The 27,676-nt window shown below is 44.9% G+C and overlaps 1 protein-coding gene across 3 annotated transcripts in view; it reads right to left on the bottom strand.

The window, feature by feature from the left end:
* Window positions 1-3,069: 3,069 nt before the first annotated feature.
* TMTC1 (transmembrane O-mannosyltransferase targeting cadherins 1) overlaps window positions 3,070-27,676 on the bottom strand; it is a 139,449-nt gene continuing 114,842 nt past the window's right edge. For all 3 annotated transcript variants that reach the window (XM_042050475.1, XM_042050477.1, XM_042050474.1), the window contains 9 exons: window positions 26,653-26,796; window positions 20,231-20,339; window positions 15,140-15,242; window positions 12,035-12,170; window positions 11,114-11,258; window positions 10,854-10,991; window positions 10,342-10,464; window positions 9,084-9,161; window positions 3,070-8,357 (listed from right to left, as the gene is read on the bottom strand). In XM_042050475.1, coding sequence (XP_041906409.1) covers window positions 8,217-8,357; window positions 9,084-9,161; window positions 10,342-10,464; window positions 10,854-10,991; window positions 11,114-11,258; window positions 12,035-12,170; window positions 15,140-15,242; window positions 20,231-20,339; window positions 26,653-26,796 — 1,117 coding nt within the window. In that variant the 3' untranslated portion in view covers window positions 3,070-8,216. The remainder of the gene's footprint in view (window positions 8,358-9,083; window positions 9,162-10,341; window positions 10,465-10,853; window positions 10,992-11,113; window positions 11,259-12,034; window positions 12,171-15,139; window positions 15,243-20,230; window positions 20,340-26,652; window positions 26,797-27,676) is intronic.

The following is a 27,676-nucleotide window of genomic DNA, read 5'->3' as shown; positions in this document are numbered from 1 at the left end:
AGTTTCTTTTTAAAAGCTTCCATGCCTTAAGTGCCCTGAGGTACTTAACCTGTGCCAGTAAAGTTATCATGAAAGATGTTGTCTCTGAACTGAGCTGGCCCAGCCCCCAGTCTTGGCTTTGGTCTGAAACACACCCCAAGGAGACACAGCTTTCTTACATCGCTTTTGGCACCAGCCGTGCCTTAGTAATATGAACAGTGAGCATGGGGACAGTTTGACTTGGGGACAGCTGGCTCTGATTAAGGCTTAGATGCTTCACTGAACTGCAGTTTGAGATAAACCCGTGGCAATCCCCAATTTACGTTTTCTAGGGAAAATGCCTCCAGTCCTCACCCAGCAGGGACTGACGGGCACAGTGACAGGCCTGGCAGACCCCACACAGGGTGGGGGGAGCAAGGGGAGTGCTGCTCTCCTGGGCCAGCCCAGAACTCAACCATCACAGCCAGGATCACACAGAAAGAAGTGATCTCAAATACCTGGGACACAAGGAAAAAAGACAAGAACTGCGACTTCTCCTACCAGCCAGAGGTTTGCTTCTCCAGGCTGGGGGCTCTGGGACAGGGGTTGTATCAGGCCTCTGGCTGCTTTGCTGAGAAGAGGACAGCAGCTGTTCCTCCATTCCTTTCAGCTGGCCTGTATCTGCACCAGCTAAAAATCGCTCTGTTAATCACTGCTGTCTGATGTATTCCTCATGCCAATAGGAGGGGTCCCCTGCCTCTCCCAAGCCAAGGCTGGGATAAGATCTCAGTTCCCAGCCATGCAAACATAAGCAATACAATGCTCACGATTTAGGAGGTACTCACACTGTGTTTGCTCTGGTGAGAGCCTGGAATAATTCACTTGAGTCACCACAAGACTGAATCCAAAATGAGACCACTCCAGCCCTCCTTAACTTTGGAGCTCATACCCTTTGTGTAGGCTTGAAGGTGATGCTATTTGATTAAGGTTGACAGGCAGGAGAAAGCTCACCAGTTTCCCACACCACCGTATCAGAGTGCCAGCGCACCGAGGAGCCCACATCATCCTCCTCTACCCAGACCACCAAGCACTCCATGACCTCAGCAGTAACCAGTGGGACTCACCCCACAAGGTTGTGGGGAACCTTGCACAACTCCTCCAGCACTCCAGACTGTAGAGGGGCTCCGCTGCCCTGTTCAGACCAACCTCTCAAAGCACTTGACCACTGCAAAACTCAGGCACAATTTTCTAAGCCACTGACCTGGACCAAACTCTCCCTATATCCCTTGGTGCTGACTGGCTTTTCCAGTAAGAGACTGTGGTGATTATTGCTATGGCAGCAAGTCCACTAGTGAAGCAGAAAATAAACAGACTTTATCAAGGTGGTAAATGATGGAGAAAACACCGTTCCCTTAGGTGGTGAGAGAAATGACATTAGCAGCAGCAGAAGGACCAGCATCATACTGGAGCAGGGTGGGAGGAATGGCAGCTAGCTGGTTACCCCATCTCTTGCCTCAGCAGGACAGATGTTTCAAGCTCCTTATTCATTACCAGAGCAAATTACTCTGAACATAATCATTCTCCTGCCTGGCTTGAACCACTTCACAACCTGTCTAGTGCTTATTTCCCTCTCTTGCCTAAAAGCATCCCTAGGACATACATTTTCACATGGGTGTAGGAACAGGCCAGACAGGGAGTTATGAATACATTAGCCACTGCAGAAGGATGTACAAGAAGGGCTTGATCTGGTGCCCTAGGGAGAACAGTTATCAAACTCAGCAGGACCAAGCTGTTTGTCTTTCTTGAACAGCCAGGGGATGACTGGGCAGCCTGCACAGGGAATGGGTCACTTGCCACAACAGCCAAGGAGGGCTGTGGTGAGCAGCACCCACACAGAGAAGGTATAAAAGGCTTCCAGTCCCAGCACAGCTACAGCAAGGGCAGCCTAAAAATCACTCACCAGGGCAAGCACACCAAGCCCTGGCACAATCTGTGGTAACTGACTGGCTACTTTCACTTGTTTGGTACCTCAGGAGAGCAGATGACAGCGATGCTCGCTGCCGTAGCCCCCACACACCACGCACAGGACTCACCACACAGATGAAGAAGGGCCACAAGCAGAGAGAAGGCCTGCTCCCACCACAGCCTGGGAAAAGCAACCACTGCTGGAGCCCAGACTATACTCTGCATCTCACAGGAGGAACAACTTACCTCCCACCTAACCAGCCCCTTTAATCAGCCCCAATCAGTTTCAGCAGCTGAGGCTGCAGAGCTGCAACACAGGGGGGCTTGGAGACTCTCCAATCATGTCTCACTGGGAGTTCCTGCCTCCCTGGGCTCTCCTGTTTGTAGTTTGCTGCCTGTTTTCATGGTCAGCAGCAGGATCTAATGTCCCCCTTCATCACTGCCAGCGGACCTGAGGTGCCTCAGGCCTTGCAGGGACCTAGGTGGGCACTGGGTAGAAGATTCATTGTTGGGATCTGGGAGAACGTCAGGGTGTACAGCCTGACTTCAGTGTGTGCAATTCCCCTTCATGCTACAGAGCCTTTTGCACACACCAGGACGGCAGGAAACACCATGGCATGTGTTCAGGGCTTTTGATTCTCTTTCAGGTCCATTTTCAACAGAGGTGTTTATCACCATCACTGTCCCCTGAGTGAACTCAAACCCTAGAAACATGCAGGAGCGTCTAGGAATGTGTGTCAGGAAGAAGGGATTTACAACAAAATTAGTTTCTTTTTAACCTCTATTTTTTTCTCTTTGCACTCTGTGGACTTGTTTGATGCATTCCTGACAAGAGGCATAAAGCCTGACATGAAGAGCTTATGTCAGTTTAATATGTCCAGTCATCAAGACTGTATGAGCACTACATCACCAGCCCACATCTTTTCTCATGCTCAGGCTCCAAAAAATGCCTGTTTGAATATTTTTATATGTCCAGACTCAAGCACATATGCTGCATAGTTGCTCCTACATGACCAATAACCTGGACTTCAGGGGAAGTAAAATAAAATGTAAGTCAAGTGGAGTAAGAAACTTTGGCCCTTCCACCTCCAGAAGAACTTGTTCATGGCTGGTCCTAAAGGAAGAGAACAAAACCAGGCACAGCACTTACTTTTCTTACTTTTTATATAAAATAGACATTTACATACATTTTCTTCTGCAAAGATTTCGAGCATAACTCCTTTATGTGAAATCTAGCCATAAATCCCACAGTGAAAAAAGCAAAGACTTTGCAAATTCCTGCATCACTGACATACATCCAGCTGCTGCTAAGAATGAATTTATTTTTAAAATATTTCTAATCCACGGGCTGTTTCCTCGTGGGTTTGTTTTTGTTTGGTTTTTTTCTTTTTTAAAAAGATATGCACAGCAAATTTTAAAAAAGTAGGTACAGAAATAAGAACTATGTGAACAACAGGCAATGCAAACAACTCCTGCATGAGAGGAACAAGCAGTGTGACATCCACTTCAGGCAGAAATTTCTACTGTAATACAGCTGTAGAAACCATAACTTTTACAGAGGATACCACTGGGGGTATTTTCTAGAAGAAAAAATTTTCAGCAAGTCAGTACAAACATGGCAATGAACTTTTGCACAAAGTTATCAAGGTTACCTGAAGCAACTTTCCCACATTAAAACACCAGTGAATGCCAAGCGCTGTTTTTTTTCTTTTTCTTTTTCTTGTCTTTTCTTTTTTTTTTTTTTTTTCTTTTGCTGCTGGGTTTAAATGTACATGAAAGCAAAATGGTGCATTTTGAAATTGCTTCAAGAGACTGAAGCTTGGGCAAAAAGCCTTCTAAGGGCTAATTTTTTCGAAATCTTGTGCATAATTGCATATATGAAAGAAATTGAGCACTTGGTCAACTTAATCACATAAAGATTGAAGAGACTTAATCATACACCAGCTTCAGTTTCACTGAGCTGGAGGACAGGTGGGGCAAAAGACCATATAAGGTTATTCTAAATTGCTGAATTAATAAATTAGACTGACAATTATCTTCTTTCACCAAATATTGTACACCATATCTGGCCAGATACATACACAGTTTATTTAACTGTGGAGAAGTTTTCATAGTTTTTAGATCATTTTAGGGGTGTCCAGCCTCCCCTGCAAGTTAGGCTCTTTCTTTTGGATTTTTTTTACTTACATTTCTCTCTACCCACATGCATGCATGGACAGCCCCCTGTCCTCCTCAAGATCTCTGGAATGAAGGCCATTTGCACTGCTGCATTCAATTACTGTTTGGCCAAAACAAATTGCCTGCACATTTGTAGGAAAATCTAGTCCAAGGAGTCCATGAGAGAAAGAAAATGTCCCCCACTGCATCATTTATCCTGGGGGGTAGAAAAGGGATGGAAGCAAAGAATGCTGGGATTTAAATAAGCAACAAAATAAAATCCATCAGCTGCAAATATTATTCATGGGGAAAGGAGAAAGCAGCACAATTATTATGTTTCTCATTTAGGATTAAAATGCACAGTGATTACTTGAGAGTCCTAACCAGCTTTCCATTAATTCTCTGCTTTAATATTAGTGAGCACTGAGGTTTAGCCAATGCAACTTGCAGAGAGCATGAACTCTCCCCCACCAAACAGATCTTCAGCCATTTATTAATTTGCAATCTCTGCTAACCATGCTGAGCACTGGAGTTGGCAGAAAACAATGTATTTATAACTCATTATTTTAGAAGCTGCGCAATGCTAGAGGAAGAGAACATTTCCTATGATTAATTAAGATAATATAAAGTTATCCCAAGGTAAGTTGCTCGATTTATCTTTCACAATAGCATTCCATTTTGGTGGAGGTAACCCATTTCACATCACACTCCATTCTATTTTGCCTGCAGTAAACCTTTGACATGATTTATGCCCTGAACAAACACAGGGTTTCAGCATGGGTGCCAACAGAACAGGGAGTCAGCTCAGAGCTGCACAAGGGTTTAACTGCCTTGGTAGCCCATGGTCTGAGCCATTCTCCAAATCTGCTGCCAGTTTGCAGACTGTCATCCTGCATAGATGGGGTATAAAGTGCTGGTTCAGGAATGTGGGGCTCATTATTGAGCTCTCCTCTCTCCAACTACCATAAACCCAGCTCTAAAATGTGGAGAGCTGGCCTTTTAGCCTAGAAATGTAAACTGGTTCAACTGGCATTAAAATCCCTGGATATGCTGTCTGCCCAATTCAGGCAAGTGGATATGCCTTGCCTTCCAACCAAACCCCCTCCCTTACTGGGAGCATGGTCTCATCTTCCTCCATTTTCTGCAAGTGAGACAGTGTTGCACAAATGGTAATCAGTCCTTCTCCAGGATCTGGGAGGGGGGCATCCAAAGCTGTATTATACTTCTACGCATACACCAATTTTAGGAGGTCAAGATGGCTTTGATCAGGTTTTAGGACAAGGAGGAGACAATAATTTCTACCAGGTCTCTCAGGAAAGACAAACTAAGATTTAAGCTGAAGTTAAAAAACATAAAACTAAGTCTTCCCCCTCATGAAGCATTGCTATAAAAAATACAACTTCTGTATTTGAAAAAATAGGTTCCATTGGCCACAATTTTAAGCCACACACTGCAGTGAGGCCTGTAGAATATATAGTATTTATTTAATATATCTTTATGAGGCAGTTTATCGTTGATGCACATTTTTAAAGGAGGCATATCTCTCCCCACACTACTCCCCAAGCTTCAGCTGGCTGTTAGAGCACTCTGCAGATGCCTCCTCCCTGGGGGGCTTTGCATGGTACCACTGTCAGGGCTGGCTGCACCAAACTCTGCTCTGCCAGCCCCCAAATGCACTGCACCACAGCCAGCCTGGGCACATGGGGCTTTGGAGAAGCTGCCCCAAAGGGAGGCTCACCTTGGGGACAGGCAGAGAGCTTTCTGGCCCAGGTACCGCTGAACATCCCAGTAAGGAACCATCTACAACCTTGCAGTGCATGACAGGCAACTGACTGCTGTCAGAGGCCATTGCAACTTTGGTTTCCCCATCCCGTGGGACTGTGCTGGCATGATCCCACCTCCATCTCCTGGCCAGCCCAGCGCCCTGCAAAGCTACTCTGTGCATGGTGTCCAGCAGAGCACCTGCACTGGGGACCTGCAGAAATGTCAGTTCAGCCAGTCCACAGCCACAACAGTCGTGTGGAAAAAAAAGAGAGGGTTGCTGACCAGCCCCAGGAGCTCAAACCTGCCCCCAGCCCCGTAAAGTAAAGTAAGCTGCTTGGGCTGGGGGCAGAAAATTCACCAGCAAAACAACTTGCTTATTCTGATCCCAGTGCTCCCCTGGGAAGCTGGTTTGGAGGGAGAGAGCTCAAACACCTGTGGTGCCACCTCTTCCCCCCCCAGCAGTCTCTCCCTCCCACCTCTGCCCAGCTGTAGGCACTGGCCGGTGTCCTTGGCCAGTGGGGACCAGTCCTGCCTGGTCTCAGTGGGTGCACAGCCATGGCTCTGGCATTAGCCCTGGCAGGGCAACGACTGCACCTGCACTCCAAACGCAGTTGGAGTCACATCAATAATTCCTCAGCAATTTGACCACCACCAGCAGCAAGACAGCAGGCTTTTCAAACGAAACCAGCAATCCACCAGAACATGGCTGAACCATCCCACTGAGAGAACCTGGAGTGTGCTGAGGTGCCATGGCCAGCTAAATCTGGGCAGCACAGGGGTGCCTGCCACACAGGCTTTTCCTGACAGATGTGTTTTAAGGCATTGCACACCTAATCTAAACTGTCCTTTACTAATAATGCCAAACCCTGGGCTGCTCTTCTGCAGGGTCTGGCCACACTCAAGCTCAAACAAAAGAACTTTTCCAGCAGTTTACTGCTGCAGGAGGAAGAAACTGATGACCTACCCTGATGTCCAAACCCAAAGGCACGAAGCAGGATCCCAGTAACGCTCCCTGTGAACTGGTGCAAACCCCAGTGGAAGCAGCAGAAGTGCTGCTATTGCATGGCCAGTGTGGCCCCATGTGCTCTGCAGCCACTTGCCTTAGAATCACTAGAGGGAATTATTCCAGCACGCCTTGTTGGTACTCCCTTTTTCTAACTTCAGACAATATGAGTCACAACACCCAGCCATGTGGCCAGCTGTGAAGGATACTGCCCAATTCATATAAAACAGAGAAAATATATTAATTATTTGATTATTATAAGTTAAATAAATAAAGTTCAAAAATAAAAGCCCCAGTTCTGAAGAGAATTTGTTTTCCCACCTCAGTATTTAAAAATATAGATTTATGACTGATCAGGTATAGGTCATTTTCTGTATCTCTTAGGGGAGTGGTGAGAACACTTAGACCAAGTATTTTGTCAGTGTTATCACCATGATAAATGGGCTTTGTCCCTGCACACCCATAAAAGAGCCTCCTTCATACCTTTCCAGGCTAGGAAATGTTCCCTAATCTGTCTATGGCTTTACTTTACCTCCTATATTGATTAAATAGGTTGTTTGTTTTCCATACTGGGGGCTGAGCTGGAGGACAAGTAATCCTAGAGCTTCCCATTGCCTTTGGATGCTTCAACTTTTTTCAGAGTAATAATTATTTGGCTTGGAGGGAGAGGGCAAAGGGTAAACCCATATGATATTTGACAAAAGTGACATCATGAACCTGAATTACTACAAAATTACTGTCTAATGAGTAAAACATTCAGGCTAGGTTTTCCCTCAAAGGATCATCTGTCCTACTTGTAGAATCATCCTTCCAGGGTGATATTTAAATAGTTTCCCCTTTCTTTAGAATAACTTTCAAGTCACATTTAGAGCTGTAAAAGTGGCCACCATTTCCTCAGCATCAACCCCTTGGAACCTTTTTTATGTGACCATTATGACCATCTTTCCTGTCTGCAGCACTTGCAATGAAGCCCATCAGTGGTGCTCTACACGGATGAGGTCAGCCTGTGTGGAGTAACAGGAGGTGCTACTTCACCCCTGCTGCAATGGATGAGTGCTTTGTCTCCATGTTTTCCCTGGTGACAACCAAGATATTGAAGGTACATGTCCCACCCACACTCCCGGTGTGACTAAAATGGGTTGAGCCTAGACATAAATCTTGATTAAAGGAGGGTTTTCATTCATGCTCCAGCATGTCCCACAGGAGCCGAGCGTCTCCTGTAACTTTGGTCGAACCTAAGCACGCATTCAAAGTTTGCCTTCCATAATTCTGAATCCTATCAAAGTTCTTTCAGCATCAGTTTGAGCAACAGGCTTCCACCACGCTCTTCTCCAAGGGGCATGAGTGTCTTTCCGCTGGTGACTGATTGCTATGTCTGGTCTTTCTCCTGGGCTTCTTGGAACCGTTTCTCCAAGCGATCCAGTTTGGCCAGATTCTCCTTCAGCAGCTTGCTGTTTGGAACCAGTTGTAAGGCTTTCTCATAGTAGTCACGGGCAGTGATGTAGCTCCCCTACAAAGTAAATGAGTGGTAGACCTCATTCACATTCCACACACAAAGTCCATTCTGAGGGTAAGGTGAGAAGCGTAATACAGGGGAAACAGAGTTTAAAAAACTTGACATTGTTGGCTTACAAAAGTAATACTTCTTTATTAAATAGATCACCAAGTGCTGTTAGCCTAAATTTGATGAAACTCACACGGCAAGAAATAGATTTACATTTTTCTGTTATGTTGCACCAGAAGAGTTAATTACTCGGCAGCAGGATAGCTTAAGGACATCACACAATGTGACTCCTTAAGACCCAAATCATAATGATATGCTAAAGTATTCAAAAGAATAAGCAACCACAGGGTAGGATGTCTATTTCCATAATTTCATGCCAGTATTCTGCATTAGACATCTTTATTAAATTAATTAGGTAGAGAAGAACCTTAAAAGTCGACTCACGGTGACATTTTTCTAAGGTAGGTCAACAACTGAAGCAGAAAAGCTTTAGAGAGGAGCAGGTTGTTCCTTGCAGCCTGCACTCTTAAAATATGAGATTTGCTTTACCAAGCAACCTGGTTAGGAATTCTAGCTGGGGTGGAGAGACTTCCCTCCTTTTTGGATAAAATATGTCAAGGGCACTTGCTGTTCACAAACATGCAGCTCCTGGCAATCTGAAACCAATTTAGCTTTTTGTCCTGAGTAGTAGGCTCTGCACCTGGCTGCTTAGGAAAACCAAACCTGTCGTACCTTGATGTGCTCGATGCCTCCCATATTCATCCAGGCCTGTGCTTGGTCTGGGTTGAGCTCCACTGCCCGTTTATAGCTCTACAGAAACATGACACATTTCTAGGTTAAGAGTCTGACTCTTCAAACAAAACCAATGCTGGAGGGGAAAGAGAAACGCAGTTTCCTCTCCTGAAGCCATTCAGAATGTAATTCAAATTCCTCTTACATACAATGCACAAAGTGAATTTCAGTTTCTCTGCAGCAGAGGCATATAATGTACTGCTTCATGGCTCAGTTCATCTCCCAGCTTTTCCCTGCCAATGTGTGTTTTTCCTGTACTGCGAAAGGAGCCACACCTGCAACCCTGTCCCTGCGCCCCCTGCACCACTGGGGTCTCCTGCACATCAGGGTCATTTCCTTAGGCAGTGCCAAACACAGTGCCTGCCAACTACAAGCCATGTGGTTGCTCTTTATCTGCAAGGCTTTAATTTGGAGCTGGCAACAGACTGTGGTAGAGCCACTTGTGTGGAGGTTTCACAAGGACCTGAGGGCAGTGCTTTCCCTCCCCACTGACACTGAGTGTGTGAGAAGAAGCAATAAGGACCTTCTGGGCTCTGCCAAACAGCACTTTTTTTACATTGTCACAACAGGAAAGGATTTTCAAATCAGGATTAAACATCTCTAGGGATATTGAGAATATTCAGAGCAGCCAAAATAATATTTTCTGAATCAGAGAATAATGGAATGGTTTGGGTTGGGAGGGACTTTAAAGATTATCTAGTTCCAGCTCCCCTCCTACAGGCAGTGACACCTTCCACTAGACCAGGTTGCTTCTGTACTATTATTAATACTAACAAAATTTCTGAGCTGTCAAGCATCCTGCTCCACAGGACAAGCCAACCTCTCAGTTATTGGCTTCTGAGGCGAGATATAACAACATGGTGAGCCCTCACAGGTCCCCAAGCTTCCAGCTGAGCCACCTGGAGCTGGTCACTGACAGCAAGAGTGGCTAGGGCTGGATGGAGCAAAGGTCAATCCCACCACAATTCTGTACTTAACTTCTCAGAGCAGGGAGCGGTATTTCCATACAGGAATGAGGAGAAAAGTTGCAATTAGGGCTGGTAAAGTTAGCTGCCTCATAGCTTTCTCTGTACCAGTGATGCACTCTGAGCTCCTAAGGCCAACAGCCAGGATGTATGCACCAGGGACTTTCACACACAATGAGCAAACTCGATCTTTTAGCCTATAAAACCACTGGTAGGTCTTAGAGCAATCATACCTCGAAAGCCTTGTCAAGGAGATTCTGTTCTCGTAGCTGGTTTCCTTTAGTGAAAAAGAGCTCTGATATGACTTTTGGATCCTTTGGTTTTAGCTGAAGCGCTTTTTCTATAGCTTCAAGTGCCTGTGAAAAAGCAAGAGGACATTATGTGCCTTCCATTCAGTGCCTTCCCAGTTCTCATTCTTTCCTCACCACTATGGACTCCCAGCATAAGAGTTGTCTTCCTCCTTCCCTTGTTTGCCCCACGTCATTAACACACAGGGAAATGAGAGTTTTAAATGCCTGGGGCTGACAGGCAGTGGGCCTGACAGCAGCAGGAGGTGTAAGTGATAAGAAAACCACACTGCTTCTCTTCAGTCTTAGTATGTAGATAAACTAAAGGTTTTAGTGAAGAAATAATCTACTGGATGTGCACTGAGGCACGTGACATGTCCCCAGAGAGATGGACTGTAAAATTCAACCTGACCTCTGTGTGTGAGCCCTTGGGACAAGGGTATCCCATGCCATGGTACCTTGGCATAGAGCTCCTGCTTGCTGTAGATGGCTGACAGCAGGCGGTAGCACTCCAGACACTCCGCATCCTCATTAAGGATATGGTTTGTCATCTTTTCGGCTTCCTTCGTCCGCCCCATCATCGCCAAAACCTGAGCCTGGAACAGAGCCACGTAATAAAGAGTCATGATCTTGAAAAGCTCAGCCCTCTGTCATACACTGGGCTGCACCCAGTGGCTGCTGCTCCTGTGTCGTGGCCCTGCCCTGGCCCCAGGCTCACCAGTGCCAGTCGGATGTCCTTGTTGGAAGGCTGCAGCGCTGCCGCTTCCTGGTAAACCTGCAGCGCTTCTTCGTATCGCCCCGTGTTGTAATACAGAGCCCCCAGCGGGGACAGGATCTCAGCCTTCCGGGATACCTTCAGAGCCCTGGAGTTTGGGAAAAAGGGATGCTTCAAGGTGGTGAACAAAGTGGAAGAGCGAGGTGGGCTTGTCCTGGGATGGAGAACCAAAGCTCTGCACCATCCCAACCCGGGACGCACGAATTTCAAGTCCTGGGGAGGGATGAGTGTGCCCACAGCAGCAATCCTTCTGGCCACCTGACCTGAGAAAGGGAAGAGACACCTCCAAAGTGCTCATAAACCTGCAGCAGGCATGGGGATAGTTGACAGTGATGAAACCTGGGGAGTGTGAGCACAAATCTATATGCCAAAAAGAAGGCAAAAGTACCCCCACCCAGTCCATCCTGCTGTGTACCAAGAGTCAGGGCCTGCCTGTTGGCACATTGCTGGGAAGGGCCAGAGTTCCTAATGGTGCCAAGGCTTTGGTGCTGAGCTGTGCAGCAGTTATGGCTGTTACTGGTGCAGCAACCATAGAGCAGCTTCAGGCGGGGTAGGAGTTGTGGTAATACAACCTGCCCATGCTACCGAGAAACCTCTGACTATCATCAGAGCACCCCCCAGCCAAAAGCAGCTGTGTCCATCCTGGGGGCTTGGGAATAGTCCAGGGAAATCAACACTGCCTGAGCTCATGCTGCCTTTCCAAGCATTCCCCAAAAATAGCCAAATCTAGTTTCAAACAGATGAAGAATGAAGGGAGGAAACCCCATGCATGCAGTGACACATCCGTGTATCAGAAGCTCTTTACCAGAGACAAGCCATACAGGGGCAGGAGGAAACCCTCTGTCTCCCACCCCAAATCCTCACCTCTTGTACCACACTTCAGCCTCTTTGTTCTGCCCCAGGGAGCGGTGAAGCCTGCCCAGGTTCACCATGGCCACGTGGTGAGCGGGGCTCAGGAGGATGGCCTGTCTGTAGTGGGACATGGCTTGCTCGGGAGACCCTGGAGAGGAGAACAGCCATTAAACTGGTGCATCAGAAAAACCCTGTCTCAAACTCAGCATGCAGTAATGTTCTGGTTTTCTTTCACCTACTGCTGTGTGCATGGGAAACATTTTGAGAAAGAAATCCTGACTCAGCCTTTTGAATGTAAGCGTAAGAGACACTGCTGTCCAAACTAAGATTTAGGCCTCAATATTCAGACAATCCTGAGAAATAGATTTTCTAGGGGCGGGTTTTTGCAAGTTGAGGATACAGTCACAAGAAGATGACTCCTGGCTGAAAGCACCCTCTGATCTTGCAGCAGTGGGGACAAAACCCCTGTGCTAAGGACAGAGCCCACCTCAGAGAAGGGGCTGGGGCACATGTGCCATCTCCTGGTGGAGCATCCTTTCACCCTGGCCCACTGGAGAAATGGACAATGAAGAATGGAGAACAAGCCACCCAGTATTCCCCACACCACCACCAGAACCGCAAATAGTTTCAGCTCTCTCCAAACAGAGACTACTCTCTCCACCTCTGCTGTGTTGCTCTGAGCTCCAGCTCAGTCTCTGTGTATTGCTCAACAGGACTGGGAGTAGCTGCCAAGGACCAGCTAATTCCCACTCAGGGCAATAAATCCCAGAGCAGAGGTGTGCAGATGGTGCACGTAGGCACCATCTCTGTGCTGCACAGGAGCCATTGGGTGGCACTGCTTCGCTGTGTGAAAATGTGCAAGGTCCTGCAGCCCATGACATCACCGAGCACCACAACAAAATACAAGCAAAAAGAGAGGTGCAAGATCACCACCCCAATGCCTAAAGTTCCACTTTCAATACCATATTTTTATTTAGCTAAATAATGGTAAAAGTATAAAGTTCCAGCATTTCAGCAGTGCAAATATTGCGTTTTTAATCCCAGGGCTCGTTTAATTGGTTTGCAAACCCCAGACCAGATAATCTCCTGATGAAAACCAATATTCAAACAGCTTTGTCCACCAACAAAGCTTTTCAGTGTTGGCATTTTTTAAACCGATTCACTTCACAATGTATTTAATTCCATTTCGAGCTGGAAAACAGATCTCGAAAACAGCCAGTGCATGTTGGGGCATTGAACATGCTGCTGTGGGAATTTTCTTTCCACAGTTTTTCAGATCTAGTTCACTTTTTCTGAGACCATCTATGCAACTTAAAAGTTACACGGACACATCTCAGCGTGTCCATTACAGGAGAGAGGAGGAACGTCTGTGGAGAGATTTAGAAATGTTTAAGATTCACCCAAGGCTGAGGACATGTTGTTCAAGGTACAACTTTAGAAGTGTTTAAGATTCACCCAAGGCTGAGGACATGTTGTTCAAGGTACAACTTTTTCAAAACATCCAGCAGCAGCCTCGATCTTTCCCCACCACTGAGCAGGCAGATGTTTTTGAAAATTGTATCTACAAAACATCCTGGGAAGCAGCTGGGCACACACCTCAGTCCCTCAGCCAGCCGCGCTTCCCCTGCTCAGCACACGGGTAATGTGCATCGTTAAGGGTGACACAGAGTGTCTGTGACCACTGCAGAGCTGTCTGGAGTTGTGGCTCCCCAGAGCCAACACTTGCTGGAGGCTTGTTGCACAAAACCCTGCAAGTTAATTGGCGTGGTGCTTCACAGCATCTCCCTGTGCCGCCGGCAAAGAGCGCAGCCTGTGACAGGCTCACCACCAGCCGCTTCCTCCATGCCTTGTCATGTCTCTAGGAGGATTATTGACACATCATGCCCCAAGTATCAAAAGTCAGTGGGTTTTTTTCCAGTTGTTTGTGTGTAGGGAAGCATAGGAGTAAACCAGGAAACGATAGTTTTGACTTTGGCAGGGTACACAAGTGCAAAAACCAGAAAGTGCCCTGCACTACATTTGAACCACAAATTTTGGCAGGAATAGGACAGTTTATCTGGGTTGGCAAGCAAAGATGAGTACAACATCAGAGGAAAATTACGCAGGAATTTTTATTATTTGCAAGCTTGAATTTTGCCAGGGCCCAAATTCAGAACCTCAACCTCTTTTGCTAATGCCATGACACCTCTTTTGACTATGAATACTGATTTTGGTTTTGTATTTGTTTCACACTGGTACTACAGGAGAGTGATGGCCAAGTGTCAGCTCAGAGGCAGAACAGCCAGTTGCAGACTGACAGACACCATCATCCCTTCCTCCCAAGCACCACTGGGGCTGGGCACACGTGATAGGGAAAGAATGGGTGGCAAGCACACACTTTAAGCCTACGCTATTTCATCACTGAGTCTTGGCTCTGATCTGTAGGGACAACAGTGAGACAACCAACAGTCATTTGTCAAACTTAGCCTTGCTCATAAAGCTGTCAATAAAAGGTGGCAATTAAAGTGACGTTTCTGTTGTTATGTGAATGCCAGAAAGCGCCAAGGAAGTTGGATGGGAACCAGGAGCCCAGAAAATAAAGGATGCCATTACAGAGCTCCTGAAAAATCAATTCACCCCACAGCGTATAAGGTTTTGCTTTCACAGATGATTGTGGTTTAAAAGCCATGTTCCTTTCTATAGTGGTGGCACTTAACCCTTACAGTCAAAGAGCTGCTTTGTCACAAAGTAGGGCTGCACATGCTCCAGAGACCATAATGATCCATTTGTGTGCCTGTGATTTGGTTTGATGTGACCATGCCTTGCTGGAAAAAAGGCAGTACTGTCAGGGTGCTGCCCAGCTCACACTGAAGAGGGCAACTGCCTGTGTGAAGATGGTAAGAAACACTGAAGGGAACAGCAGGGCTGAACGCTCCTGCTGCACAGTGCCTGCACTGATTACGAATTCCAGTGCGCTGTGCCCCCTCAGCAGCATGGGGATATTTATTTCCAAGCTACCGTGGAGGAACATCTATTGCCTTGGAAGCTTTTGACACCCTTTTAGATGTGTACTGCTGAATAAAATAAATCAAAGCAAAGAAGGCAGAGAGGGAAAACTCCCTTGGTCCTCTCACTTACCAGTATCAACCAAGAAAACGCCGTAGTTGTTATGCAGATCGGAGCTCTCTGGACAATTCTCTATGCCAGCCTTATAGACCTCCTCAGCCTCCTGAAGCCGTTCCTTAAAAGAGAAGGAGATTTCTTAGCAATGGCAGAAAGGTTGTCAGCACCATTTGCTGCACACCTGCATTCTGTGACAGCTCCCTCGCTGCACAGGGAGCTCAGGGCACCTGCAGCCACCCCACCTTCCAGGCCAAAATTTTACCCCAGGGCATGGATGTAATATAGCTGCCAGCTAGTGTCCCAGAACAATTCAGACAGCTTTCCCCCATGCCTTTCCAAAGGTAGCTACCTGTGAAACACCTGGAAAAGGTGGTGCTTGTGCAATGCCAGTGAGACCCCAGCTGGGCACACGCCCAGCCAGGAAAAACACAGCAACAGGGATTGTGTGGGTTCTGTTGAGAAATATCTATCTTCTGGGAGCTGATATATTCTAATTTATTTGTTTAATGAGCATCTCGCTGGCTAACATTCCCCCTCTGGAGCTGTGCTGTTCATTCCCTAAGCAGTGAGGAAAATACAAGAATGAAAGCTTGCTGTGTGCGATGGCTAGGGAGCAAGTGCAGGGGGATAAAGGAACCTGGAGAAAGATGGAGGGTGGTGAAAGAGTGGGGGAAATCGGAAAAGATTCAGATTAAAACCAGGTGTTGTCAATGTGTGAGGTGTAGCTCACTGGGATTGATGGGACACGCCATCATGCTGATTCCCCAGCTGCACTGAGCCCTCATTTTGCATAGATTTCAAGGAGGTTTGTTGATGCTGAACATTTCTAGAAAATACAGATCTTTTCTTTGGGAACACCCTGCCTACAGAAAGCATCTGACTGGCTGGGTTCTGTCTAGCCTGAGCTACGGGCAGCCCAGTCCTGAAACAATGACCACATTTCTCTTTTGGATCAAAGAGCAACTTAGAAAGGTTTTCACTTCCCTCAGTCAGACCATGTGTGTCCACTGCCTGCATGCTCACCAGCATGGGCTCCTTCCTTCCCCCCACTCTCAGAGCTCGGCTGTCGGGTGTGTTTGTGGAAGGAGGCTGTGAACAGAAGAGACAGGCACGGTGCAGAGGGGTGGTAGGCAAGCCTCCAGCACCAAAGATGCTTTCCTCAATTCTTCCCCTTCCACTGAGCAGCACAGCCCTACAGTGACAAACTCCACAGCCTCCCAACGATGCTCCCAAGCAAAATCAGCCAACAGGCTCTTCACTGAGGAGGGCCTGAAGCTCCCAGGGCAGATCCATGCTCGGGAATGAATCCACACTGAAATAAAAGGTTGGTCCACTCCCCGCTGTGGACTCTCCTCAAGGCCTGCAAATGGCAGAACTCCCTGGGCTTGCCCTGGATTTAAAATCTGTACCTGACAGCAGCTTTTGCTCCACAGCTGCACAATGTGAGGACTCTTTTCTCACTTCCTATTTCAGAACTGGAGAGCTGGAATGAACTGCACTGAAAGAGTATGACATGATCACACAATCACACGGTTTGCCACTGTTAAGTCCCTTCACATTTACATGATAAAGGTCAGCCAGCAAAAAGGATAAGTGTGCAATGAAGCACAGAAACACGTTTTTAAAAAGTGCTTAACTTCGGAAATTTTGGATAAATCGATGTGAATTTGACAACATTATCCTGCAGAGTCAGGAAAACTATAGTGATCATCAGAACTGACTAAAATGAAAAGCAATTTTTCGTGCATATTTTCCAAGATTCATGTATTATTTTCTTTTCCTCTGCTTTTAATTTTCAGCCAATGAATGCAGCTTTGTATGCACGTATGTCAGCTTATTTTATTTACTGATCATAAACCTGATTTTTAAAGCAAGGAAGAGCTGTGTTAAACTGGATTAGTGTTCCATACTGGATTAGAGTGTTCAAAACATTTACCAATATTGAGCACTTTTAGCACTTTTATCGTGGTTGCATTGCTTTTTTGGCACCTAACATCCTGACCCTGCATGCCTCAGGCTCATTGCCCAATCTAACAAAGTGTTTGCATTAAGCACGGTCAGAAAGTGGCAAGGGTGGAACCTGCTATTCCTCCCAGAGCTTTCTCTCCTCAGCCTCTCCTCTTCTTAGCAGAAATAGAGCTCTAACTTCATCAAGGCTTGCTTCTCATTAACACTTAATAATGCCACTCCCAGATCTTCATGAAACATTCATCAACCTCACAAAACTCAGAAGACTGTCTTAAAAAATGTATGAGATTTTTATGATATTAAAAAAATTATGCATATGAGTATCTTTCAGTTGAACTCCAGGCTTTTAAGTCTGTTTTTCATAAGGCTCGGTTTTCCAGTTTGGTTATGACTGAGTAGGCTCTCCTCTGCAGCAAGGTGGGTTAAACAGTTTTGTTTTCTAAGGAACACACATACAAAACCAGTTGAAACTAGGGCCTGAAAAGAGCCACCAAGTAGCACACAATGATGGACGGAACTGAAGCTGGGAAGAAGGGAAACTGTGGGGAATTGGTGTTAGAATGTTGTGAAAACAGGCAGCGAAAATGTTTGATTTCTGTTACCAGTGATCATGGAAATCAAGGAAAACTGCAGTGCAGTGCAACTGAGTTACAACTGCAAGCAGAAAGAGCACTCAGAAAGGCAAGCATTTATAAAAGGCACAAACAAGCCAAACTGTTCTGTACAATGCAGTAGTGGTGTTTCCCATGTCAGCTCTGGCTTCAGAATCAGCTGTCAAGGAGAGAAAAGGGCAATTACATCAAGTTATGGGTTAATTCCCTGGCACCTGAGACATTCCTCTTAGCAGCACTTTTTCCAGGCGTAGAAGGGAAGGAACCATAAGGCCTATTTCAGATTCATCCCCTTTAATACGGGGGGAACATGCCATGCAGGACTGGCCAAGGCAATCCTGACACTATTTCACTGTGTCCACACGTTTCCCTTCCAGCCTTAGAGCAAAGCTGGAGAAGCAGAAGTTGTCATGGGCACGGTCACCTCATGCAAGTTATTTTAACCTGGCACTTCAGCCCCTTTCTATCACATCCCAGCGAGAGGGACCCGATGGTCCCTTCCCCAAAGCTCCACAGTGATGCCATCCTGCCTGGCCTCACAGATACCCCTACAGCTGTGACACAGCTCCGGGCCACAATGAGACAAAAACCCACTTTTTGTAACTTTTAGTCGTTTTCAACACTATTGCTCAGACAAAGAGGAAAACCCAAAACTGAAAAAATGGGCTCCTGTCATCATCCTTTGGGCTGAAGATGCCAAAACTTCTGCCTGTACCCCTGGAGGGTGTGACTGTGCAGCTCCCAGCCATGGGCAGCAGCAGGTATTGCAGGACAGACCCTACTGGGGTCACTAGGATGGGTGTGTGAGGCAGGAGGTGCACAATCAAGTAGTCATGCTGTGGCTGAACATGAGAAAGTGTTAAAAGTCTGCAGAAAAATCACTGTTTTCTGAGAAAATTGTACTATCTTTTTTCCCTACCACTTACTCAAGTCACAAGAGGATGAACAATCCATATGTAAGAGAGATTAATTATTGCTGGATTTACTAATGGCATTTGCTTTGGGCAGAAGGTCTCGGGACTCCATAGTGGTTTTACTGCTCTGCTGACCTTGCAATCGATTGTTCTAATTAATAATTTCAATTAATATTAAAACCAGGTATTACTGCAGAGAAGTCACGTCCTGTACTTGCAGGAGACTCTTCATTGATGGGCTTATTCAAAGCAGAGTTCCCATTCAACAAGGCTCATCTTTAAATTCATACACTATATTTTGAGATCCCTGCAGATAATATTGATAATATTTGAAATACTCTTAAAAAGGAAAATAAAATAGAACATCTTTCAGTAATTCGCATACATCATAGGTGAGTTTTGCAGAGTGCCTACATCATTAAAGAAGATTAAACAAGACCTCTGCCTATATTTTTGCTGAAATGTATCCCCTTCCCTTACAGAGAGAAGATTTCACTAACCAGAATAATGGAGAACAGCAAACGATACCATTTTGATTTGTCTGTATTTATATTCAGCAACCTTTAAAGAAAGCTTCAGCACCCCATGCTATGGAACATTTAGATCTGAAAACTGAAGGAGAAAAAAAATCAGTTTTCAAAAGGTTTGCAGAGGTGTGCTGGAGCTGTGCAGTTACAGGGACCTTATCATCCACCCCCACAGCCCCAGAGAGGGACCACAGCACAAAGCACAGCATCCCTCATCTGCTGCTGCAGGTGTGGAGGAAAGGAGGGCTTGGTGGTCTCAGTGTGGGCACTCACACCTCATGGCTCCTTCTGAGCTCAAGGATTTTGTGCCTCAAGTTCTCTTTTCCTCTGTGGGGACGATATTTCACCTCACAGGGATGTTGTAGAAATAAATTACCTAACTACAGAGAGTAGGGAGAGCCTGAGTAATGAGCATGGGGAACAGGCCTGAGAGGAAATGAGTAATCCTGCCTCCAGAGCACAGCCTGGGCCATGCACAGTAAATAAGGCCTGGAGGCACATGAACAATGAGGTTAAACAAAATATTGAACAGCCACTCATTAAGAGCAACATAAAGCCAGGGAGCCTTCTCACTCCCTGCTCGTGGTCATCTACCACGGTAATCGGGGGCTGTATCCCTGTGTGTGCATGCAAGAGGCAGGATCTGGGCTGCAGAGGACACCTGGCTTCTGACAATTCCTACTTTTGGGATGATTTATAATGCAATCTCAAGGTTATCTGTGTAGGCGTGTGTGTGTGTGTGTGCGAGGGGAAGCACTCACCTCTCCTGCTGTCACAACATTCAAGGTGCAATGGATTAAGACTTCTCCATAGATGCAGGGAGCCGCAGAGAGGGGATTTACTCACAACTTCAGCAGTGATTTAATTCAGAGCCACACCATGTGGGTGTAATTACTCACTGTGAATGAGTTGCCTCCCATCCTGGAAAAGCCATCTGTAGAGCAGCCCGAGAGCTCTGTGCAGACAGCGTGGACCCACGCCTGCCACCACGTGTGAGCGAGGCGAGGGTGGGAGGTGCAGGAGGTGCTGTGGCTGTGGCAGCAGTGCATGCACACGAAGGCAGAGGACCCGAGCCATCCCCGTTACCTGTTCAGCCAACAGTGAGGCCAGGCTTGAGTAAGCATCTGCAAACTCTGGGCCGTACTTAATGGAGTCCCGCAGCAAGATTACAGCTTCCTCCTTCTTCCCTTGGGACCTGCAGGGAGGAGGGAAAAAAACCAGAAAGAAATATTCCTGTAAGTACATGTTTAGGTTATCCCACTGATTAACTACTTTAAAGAGACGTGGAAGTCCCCGGCTTGACCTTTTCAACAAAGACTAAATGATTCATTCACGCCTCCTCTCCACACTGTGAGCACCCAGCATTTCCTCAGCCCATCGCTGTCTCCAGCAGCTGGGAGGATAGAGACTTTAATGACTCTATGCAGTTAGGTATCTGAAAGGAGGGTGCTGAGAGGATGGAGGCACTGTGATCTGGGAACAGGGCATTCACTCTCACTTCAGTAGGCTGGAGGCACTGTAACACTTCATTTCCTCTACTAAAACCTTGAGGAGTCTCTGCATGTTCCTAGACAAGTGCTCTTACAGATCTACTTGCAATTCCATTATTTTGAAATGAAAATATCTGCCTAGGATTGCTAAATAATTCCTTAGCATGTCGATCATTAGGCTGGAGGAGTTCTGTTCTTCAGATCCTAAGGATTATGAACAGAGATAGCTGAGAGGTGGCTATGCTGATGAACTAGTTTTTTTTCCCCAGCATTGCTCTGCGTTTATGGCTATGGAAAATGGAAAAGGTTTCCTAACAAAAATCTTGGGATGTTTATTTATTTGAGCTACAGTTTCTCCAGTATCGCTCTGTATTTCTCTCCTTTGAAAAATGAGAAGGTTTCCTGAACAAATATCTAAGGATGTTTAGCTGGGCTGAAACAACATTTTCCTTGTGCTGGGTGTACAAAGAATATGAATAGTGGGGCTTAGAAAAAGAAACAAAGGGCTCTGAGGAAACAGAAAGTACGTGAACACCTTGCTGCTTTGGCCTTAGATTCCATCTGAGTGGCATGGTCAAGTAACCAGATCTTGTTTATAAGGTGCAAATTTCAGCTGATAATATATGTGGCTTTGCAGATTTTTTCCCTTTCTAGTTGTGTAACTGGAAGAATATTTTGCCTGTGCATTAAGCTAAGTAAAACCAGTTGTGCTGGTCTTTTACTTCTTCCAGTGGTGTTCCATATAAATTACACAAATGAAGCAAAAACAAATAAAGAACCACTTTTCCCCTACACTAATTAAAGTCTAGCTAGCTTGTCAATTTATAAAACTTTGGGATCCCTTGGCTGAAGTTTCACGACACATTTTTATAAATCAAAACCAGATGACGGCTTTATAAAGGTATTGATGTTTGGCAAAAAATGTAGGAAATGCCCGCTACAGAAATAAAAGGATTAAGTGATCCACTCAGCAGCAGTAAAAGTTCCCATTAACCACAAGCATTCCCTCTGAACATGGGGCAGCCCTCTTAATCACTCTTTTATTCCAAAATGGCCTCTTTTTTTCTCCATTTGATCCAAGAACAATGTTTGTCTCCTGAAAGTGGGGGTAAAGAGGAAAAGATTATGGCATCCTTTTATGTGACAGACTGAATTACATTAAAAAAAGCAGATCCAGTAGTTTCTCAGAGGGCTTAGGCCTGCAAGATACCAAGTGCTCTGGCCAAGCACTTAAATGTGTACTTAACTTTTATGTATGCAAGTTGAAAATTAATTACTGGTTGAAGTGCTTTCCTGGCTCAAGGCCAACACTTTGCAGGATCAAGGCCATCTCTTATATAAATCTCCTACAATTTGGGAGAGCACAAAGCATTGAAAGAACAGTCCAATACGCTAATTTACCATAAACTGGGGATCTGGAGCAGGAATAGTTAGGTAATGTGTATCTTCACTGTGACAGAGAGAAGAACAAATTCAACTGACATGAGCAATCTGTGACCACTTACTCCAATTTTTACCCAAATTACCCTGTTTTATAATAGCCTCTCTTGACTCCCTCTCCCACCTGAGCTCACAGCCTTGCCTCTACAATCAGCACGCTCAAGCTGAAAGCAAGGAACAGCTCTTTCCACCGAGAGCATCTCTTACATATTTTTGCAAGTGCCCCGCAGTTGGAGAAGCACCAGGTTAAACCACCCTGCCAAAGTCTGGTGATGCACAGGGCTGTTTGCACTGGAGCCAATTTCACGTGCAACAGAGAGCAGCCTAGGAATTAGTGCTCTAAAGGACTTTGTAACTTTCAGATTTTATTTTGTGAAGTTATTTAGACTGTATTAAAGCCAGAAACACAGAACTCGACAAAGGCTCCACAACTCCTCTGAACAAATTTTTACAAGGATACAGAGAAGCCAGAGCCAAACTCTTCTCAGAGGTGCACAGTGACAGGACAAGAGGCAACAGATGCCAGAGTAGGAACACTGGACATCCTGATCAGATATAAGGAAAAATATTTTTGATTAGATATAAGGAAAAATATTTTTCGCCGCAAAGGTGGTCAAACACTGGAACAGGTCGCACGGAGAGATTGTGGCATCTCTGTCCTTGGAGGCATCCAAGATTCAGCTGGACACAGCCCTAAGCAATCTGATCCAATCAGGCTTGCTCTGAGCAGCTGGCTTGATCTCCAGATGATCTCCAGAGACCCTAGGTTATAACAGGAACCTAAGTTATCTTTTCAATCTGCTGCAACAATTAGACTGCCAGAGTTTGGGGGGGGGTGTTTAACCACAGTCTCCAATGTGTATGTGATACTGAGGGACACCTACAGCCCTTCATGAGACACAGAGTATCCTGCAGAGGCCATTCAGAAAGCCAGATGCAGTATCACTGAACATCGCCACTCAGATTGCTTCTGAATGAAAGGAGGGAACGTTTCACTAGCTAAAAGGTCTTAAATCTCCACACATGGAATCTCTAGCTGATGTTCTTCAGCATCTCCAGGCAGTTCCACAAGCCTGTGTCAGCACACTCACATACACGCAGAAGCCTGTATCAGAGAGGGCAGACAGGCCTTCCTCTTCTGAATAGATGGGTTTCCTAAATAGATGGGACTAAACCACAACAACAAACACTCAGGCCATGTTGTATGTTACTCTACATCTAGAAGAGAATCAGTCCTTTGAGTGAACTCAAGATTCAGGGGAGATAGTTTCTAGGCATTTCACTTTCCCCTTGAAAACGAAGCTGTGACACCCTCAAAGCACATGAGAGTTCTGAGGTTTTTCTTCATAAGGAGCAGTGCACTGAATATTGCAGTGCTTTAGGTGTGGATTGATACAGCACCACAAATAAGAAGTTCTTATCCATTCTTCCTGCAACAGAAAGCTGAGATTGATATTTATTTCAAACGTTCACAATATTTTATTTCTTGTCTCTTTACAGAACAACCCACAGGCTATAAATTTGTGAGGTATTCTGAATGATATTTATCTGTATCTCAGTGAACCTGAATTTATACAGAGGCAACAAATACTCAAAACACAAGAAAGCAGCATCAGGCTGCTCTGTGTCACTGATCACAGACCATGAAAGCAGAGAGATTTCTCACTTTCAGGTAGGCCATCTTTTGGGTCTATTTTAAGTAAGAAATCTGTTGGCATTGTTTAATTATCTACTCTCCAATATTTATATTAGGCACAAAAATGATGACATACAACTTTATTTTAGGATATGTAAACAAAACTAGAGGCTTATGCAGCCATTACCCTGCAATACTTCCTGAGAACATTCATCTTCTGGCACATAGCTGTCTTCTTTATGTGCAAACAGAAAATAGAAACATCATTTTTCATCTATGGCTTCCACAGAAAACAACTTAAAAATTCCAGCCTGTGTCCTCAAAACAGTTTTTTACTCAAGTTTAAATCACATGCAATGGACACTTAAATAGCTTATTTGCATGGAATAACGAAAGGCAGATTCCCACATGGGAATGGCAGACCCATCCTTCCAAAATCCTGGACTTCCCTTTTCTCAGTACTCCAGAGGAGATGAAATCTAATATCCACCATCAGATTTGCACACTATGAGCAGGGATGGGTACAACGAAATCAGCAGAATTCAACTGGGAATTCCCCATGCCAGACAATTTCATTACATGTCCCAGTACAAGCAGTGCTGTTACTGGACATGCCTGAAGTGTTGCAGGTCTGTCTGTTCCTGATCTGCACCATGCTCTGAAGCCTTTGTAAAGAGGACAGAAGATGCTTTTATTGCTTGACCATTTATCTTCTCTCTGACATATGTTTAAAAATCAAAACACTCTTCATAATGTCTCACAACACAGCCAGAAAGTAGTATCTGCCTGTAATGTTCTGCAAATTTCCATTTTATTTCATTTATTACCCATATTACACTAGCATTTAGTGTCTGCAGAATACTGGCTGCCGTATATATACATTTATATATCTATATGAAAGGATAATTTGGAGACATGGGTAGAAAATATAAATAAAGACATTATTTGTATTTTGCTAAGCTGCTGGATCATCCAGGAAAGGTGCTGGCCAAAGGGTTTGGGACACCATTTTAGGGGAGACATTCATCTAGGATCTGCCCATGCAGCATCTGCTCTATGTATGTGCTAATTCCTCCACCGTGAACTCCACCTATTTTTTAGCAGGTTTTTTAAAGCTGAACAGGGAGATGAGGGCACCCAGATTCCAATACATCTGGATAATACTACTGCTGTGCCCAGATGTGCTACACTGTTTTGGAAGCCCAAAGGAAGTTTAGAAAATGGGAGCGAATGGATGTGGGAAAAGGGCAGGTGGATCCTGAGTGCTTCCTTTTGACAAGTTTAGCACAAGCATGACACACATTTAACATACTGCAAAATGTGGCACCACAGAAGGATGCAGAGCACTTACAATCCAACAGGACACACACTATCTTAAGTATCACATTGTGAAAAACATGACATATTGCACAGAAAACAAACAGCAGTTCTACGAAATTTTCCCCACATGTCTCCTTTGTGCTTTTCCAGTGCAACAAATCCAGTTTTTAACCATCTGCTGGGTCATAAGAGTCCACTGACAGGCCAGATTTAAGCATAATTGACGTGGGATGTCCTGGTGCTCCTTCTGACTTACATCCTTTCATATTAATATTTTATATTAAGAAAGGAAAAAACAAAACATAGCAGAGAATAATAATTAAGGCACACATTATGGATTTAAAAGGCAATATGTATTTTTAAACACCATTGCCACCTAAAATAATTTTCAATCAACCAAATTTGATTAATAATACAAAGATCTTTCATTTCTCTTGCAATAAGACTGTACCATTTTCCTACCTTGTGAGTATATCCAGTAAAGCACTTACCTACTTTCTATTTAAGATTACTCATTTCCCATATTCTAACCTCAAATTACAAGTAAACCTCAAGGTTTACTTGTAATATTATTCTGATAATTTCTCCGCTACTGAGCAGACCAGGTAGAACTTCGGCAGCGCACTTAATATCCTTTATACAAATCCACACTCAAAGTTACATTTCAGGACCAGAAAGATCAAGTTTTAATGACCCAGTGCCACTTTAAAACCAGTCCCACACTAAGCCTGTCATGGTATAACCAGCACAAAGCCCAGTCTGCTCTAAAAGATTTACTGAGACCCATTATCAGCAAAACAAGGGCAGTTCATATCAGCAAAAATGTACTTTCACTGCTGTAGTTTATGCAGTTCTGTCAGCAAATACCACAATATCCTCACAAAACCAAGGACCTTTCTGCTGGTGCTAAATGGAGATTTTTTTTTTTTAATTGAACCCTTTGCAGATCTTATCATACTAGCTTCTTGTACAGATCTAAGTTTAGTCTTTAGATGTGGTTAGTCAAATTAATTTGCATGATTATGATTGTCTGCTATTCTCCTTGCTAAAGGCTGACACTAAATAACAATGAGTGAAATAATGAGCTCATCAACTTGTTTTTAACCATACAGGGATGTGAACCAGCCTTTCCCTCAAATCCAGACCCACCTGCTCTGCAAGGGAATGAACCCTCTGCTGCTCTGAGCATCTCAGCATAAGGTGCTTATGCCTAAACTACACAACACCTTTCCATACAGCTAATGAGGAGAAGTGGGAACTTGCAGAGAGGGAATTTTTTGATTATCTGATGCCCGCCTTTGAACAATACATCTTCCTCCCCTAGAAAGGTTTACACATCTCCAAGATCTCAGGTGACTATCTGGGTTTAGGCAACTCATTTCTGATGCCTGTTTTGGAACAAGTAAATTTCCTACAACTGAAACACACTTGCAAACAGCACCTGGAGTGATGTGGCAGACAGCACAAGGATATCCAAACTAAGCCTCACCTTTGTGCCGGCACTTTTGGATAGCACTAAGAAATAACACCATTTCTTCACCAGCTGGCAGAAAAAAACCACTTTGGTGATGTGTGTACAGGCAATGTGAATTTTCTTGGTGCCAGACCTGCATTCAACTTACTTGAGCAGGTTGCCAAGGTTGAAGAGAGCTCGGTTGTGCTGAGGGTTGAGCTGAAGGGCCCGTCTGTAGTAGTCCTTTGCCTCCACCACGTCTTTGGTCAACGTCCCCAAGTTGTTGAGAGCACTTGCATGACGAGGGTACAGCCTGGGAAAAATGAAATACCAACTTACAGATGCTCATTAATTGACAAATAAAGCTGAATTAAGTAAAAGTATCCAAAGCTGACTCTGCCACCAATGCTGTTTGGCCTTCAATAAAGGGATGAATGTCAGCTAAAAAACCCTGTTTTCCCTTCATTTGCTGCAGGTCAGATGCAATCCTGAAGACCCTTTTCAACTCCCAAACAGATAGCAAATCAAATCTTCTCCTATGGTTCCTATATACCTCCAGGGCAAAGTGGAACACTGAATAGCTTTGAAAACCTATCTTACCCTTCAAGCAACAGGCATAGTGACTAAAGCAGCCTGACTGTTTTTATTCACAATGCTTTTGCAACAAGCAAGAACTGCCTTGTCAAAAAATGTTTCCAAGGGAAATATGCTTTGATACATACAGAATCCAACACTACACCATTTAAAATTATTTGTTGGGGTTTTAAAATCTTTTTTTTTTTTCACAATAAAATAAAGTGCAAAAGGAAACCTGAAATCAGCTGTTGAACAATGCTTTCAAGACCAAGCAAAATGATAAAAGAATCTGGAACCAGACTGCTTAACAGTATGAATTCTCTAAGCTTCTTGTAGCATTTGGTTCAGTACAGTTCTCCTTTTATCTGACCCGTTGATCTTTATATCTGCCTGTTTCAGTTACCAGATTACATATTCAGCCCAGTGCATCTCTGTTAAAATTCTCCACGAATTAAGCAGCAGGTCATAGTCCATTCAGCAGTTTAAATTCTCAAAGTTGTGCTCCTACATTAATATTTTAGTTTGTAGGTTGTCCTGGGTTGCAGTGTATTCTATCACCATCCTCATGAGCTGTTGAAATCAGGTGGGGCAGTGTTTCCTTGCCTCCTCCCCCTGGA

The sequence above is a fragment of the Corvus kubaryi genome, unplaced genomic scaffold (assembly GCF_017639235.1).
Source record: "Corvus kubaryi isolate FWS band 111438036 unplaced genomic scaffold, C.kubaryi_AGA036_p1.0 74, whole genome shotgun sequence".
Lineage (NCBI taxonomy): Eukaryota > Metazoa > Chordata > Aves > Passeriformes > Corvidae > Corvus > Corvus kubaryi.
Note: the sequence above shows the minus strand (reverse complement) of the source record. Positions and strands in the feature narration are given on the sequence as shown.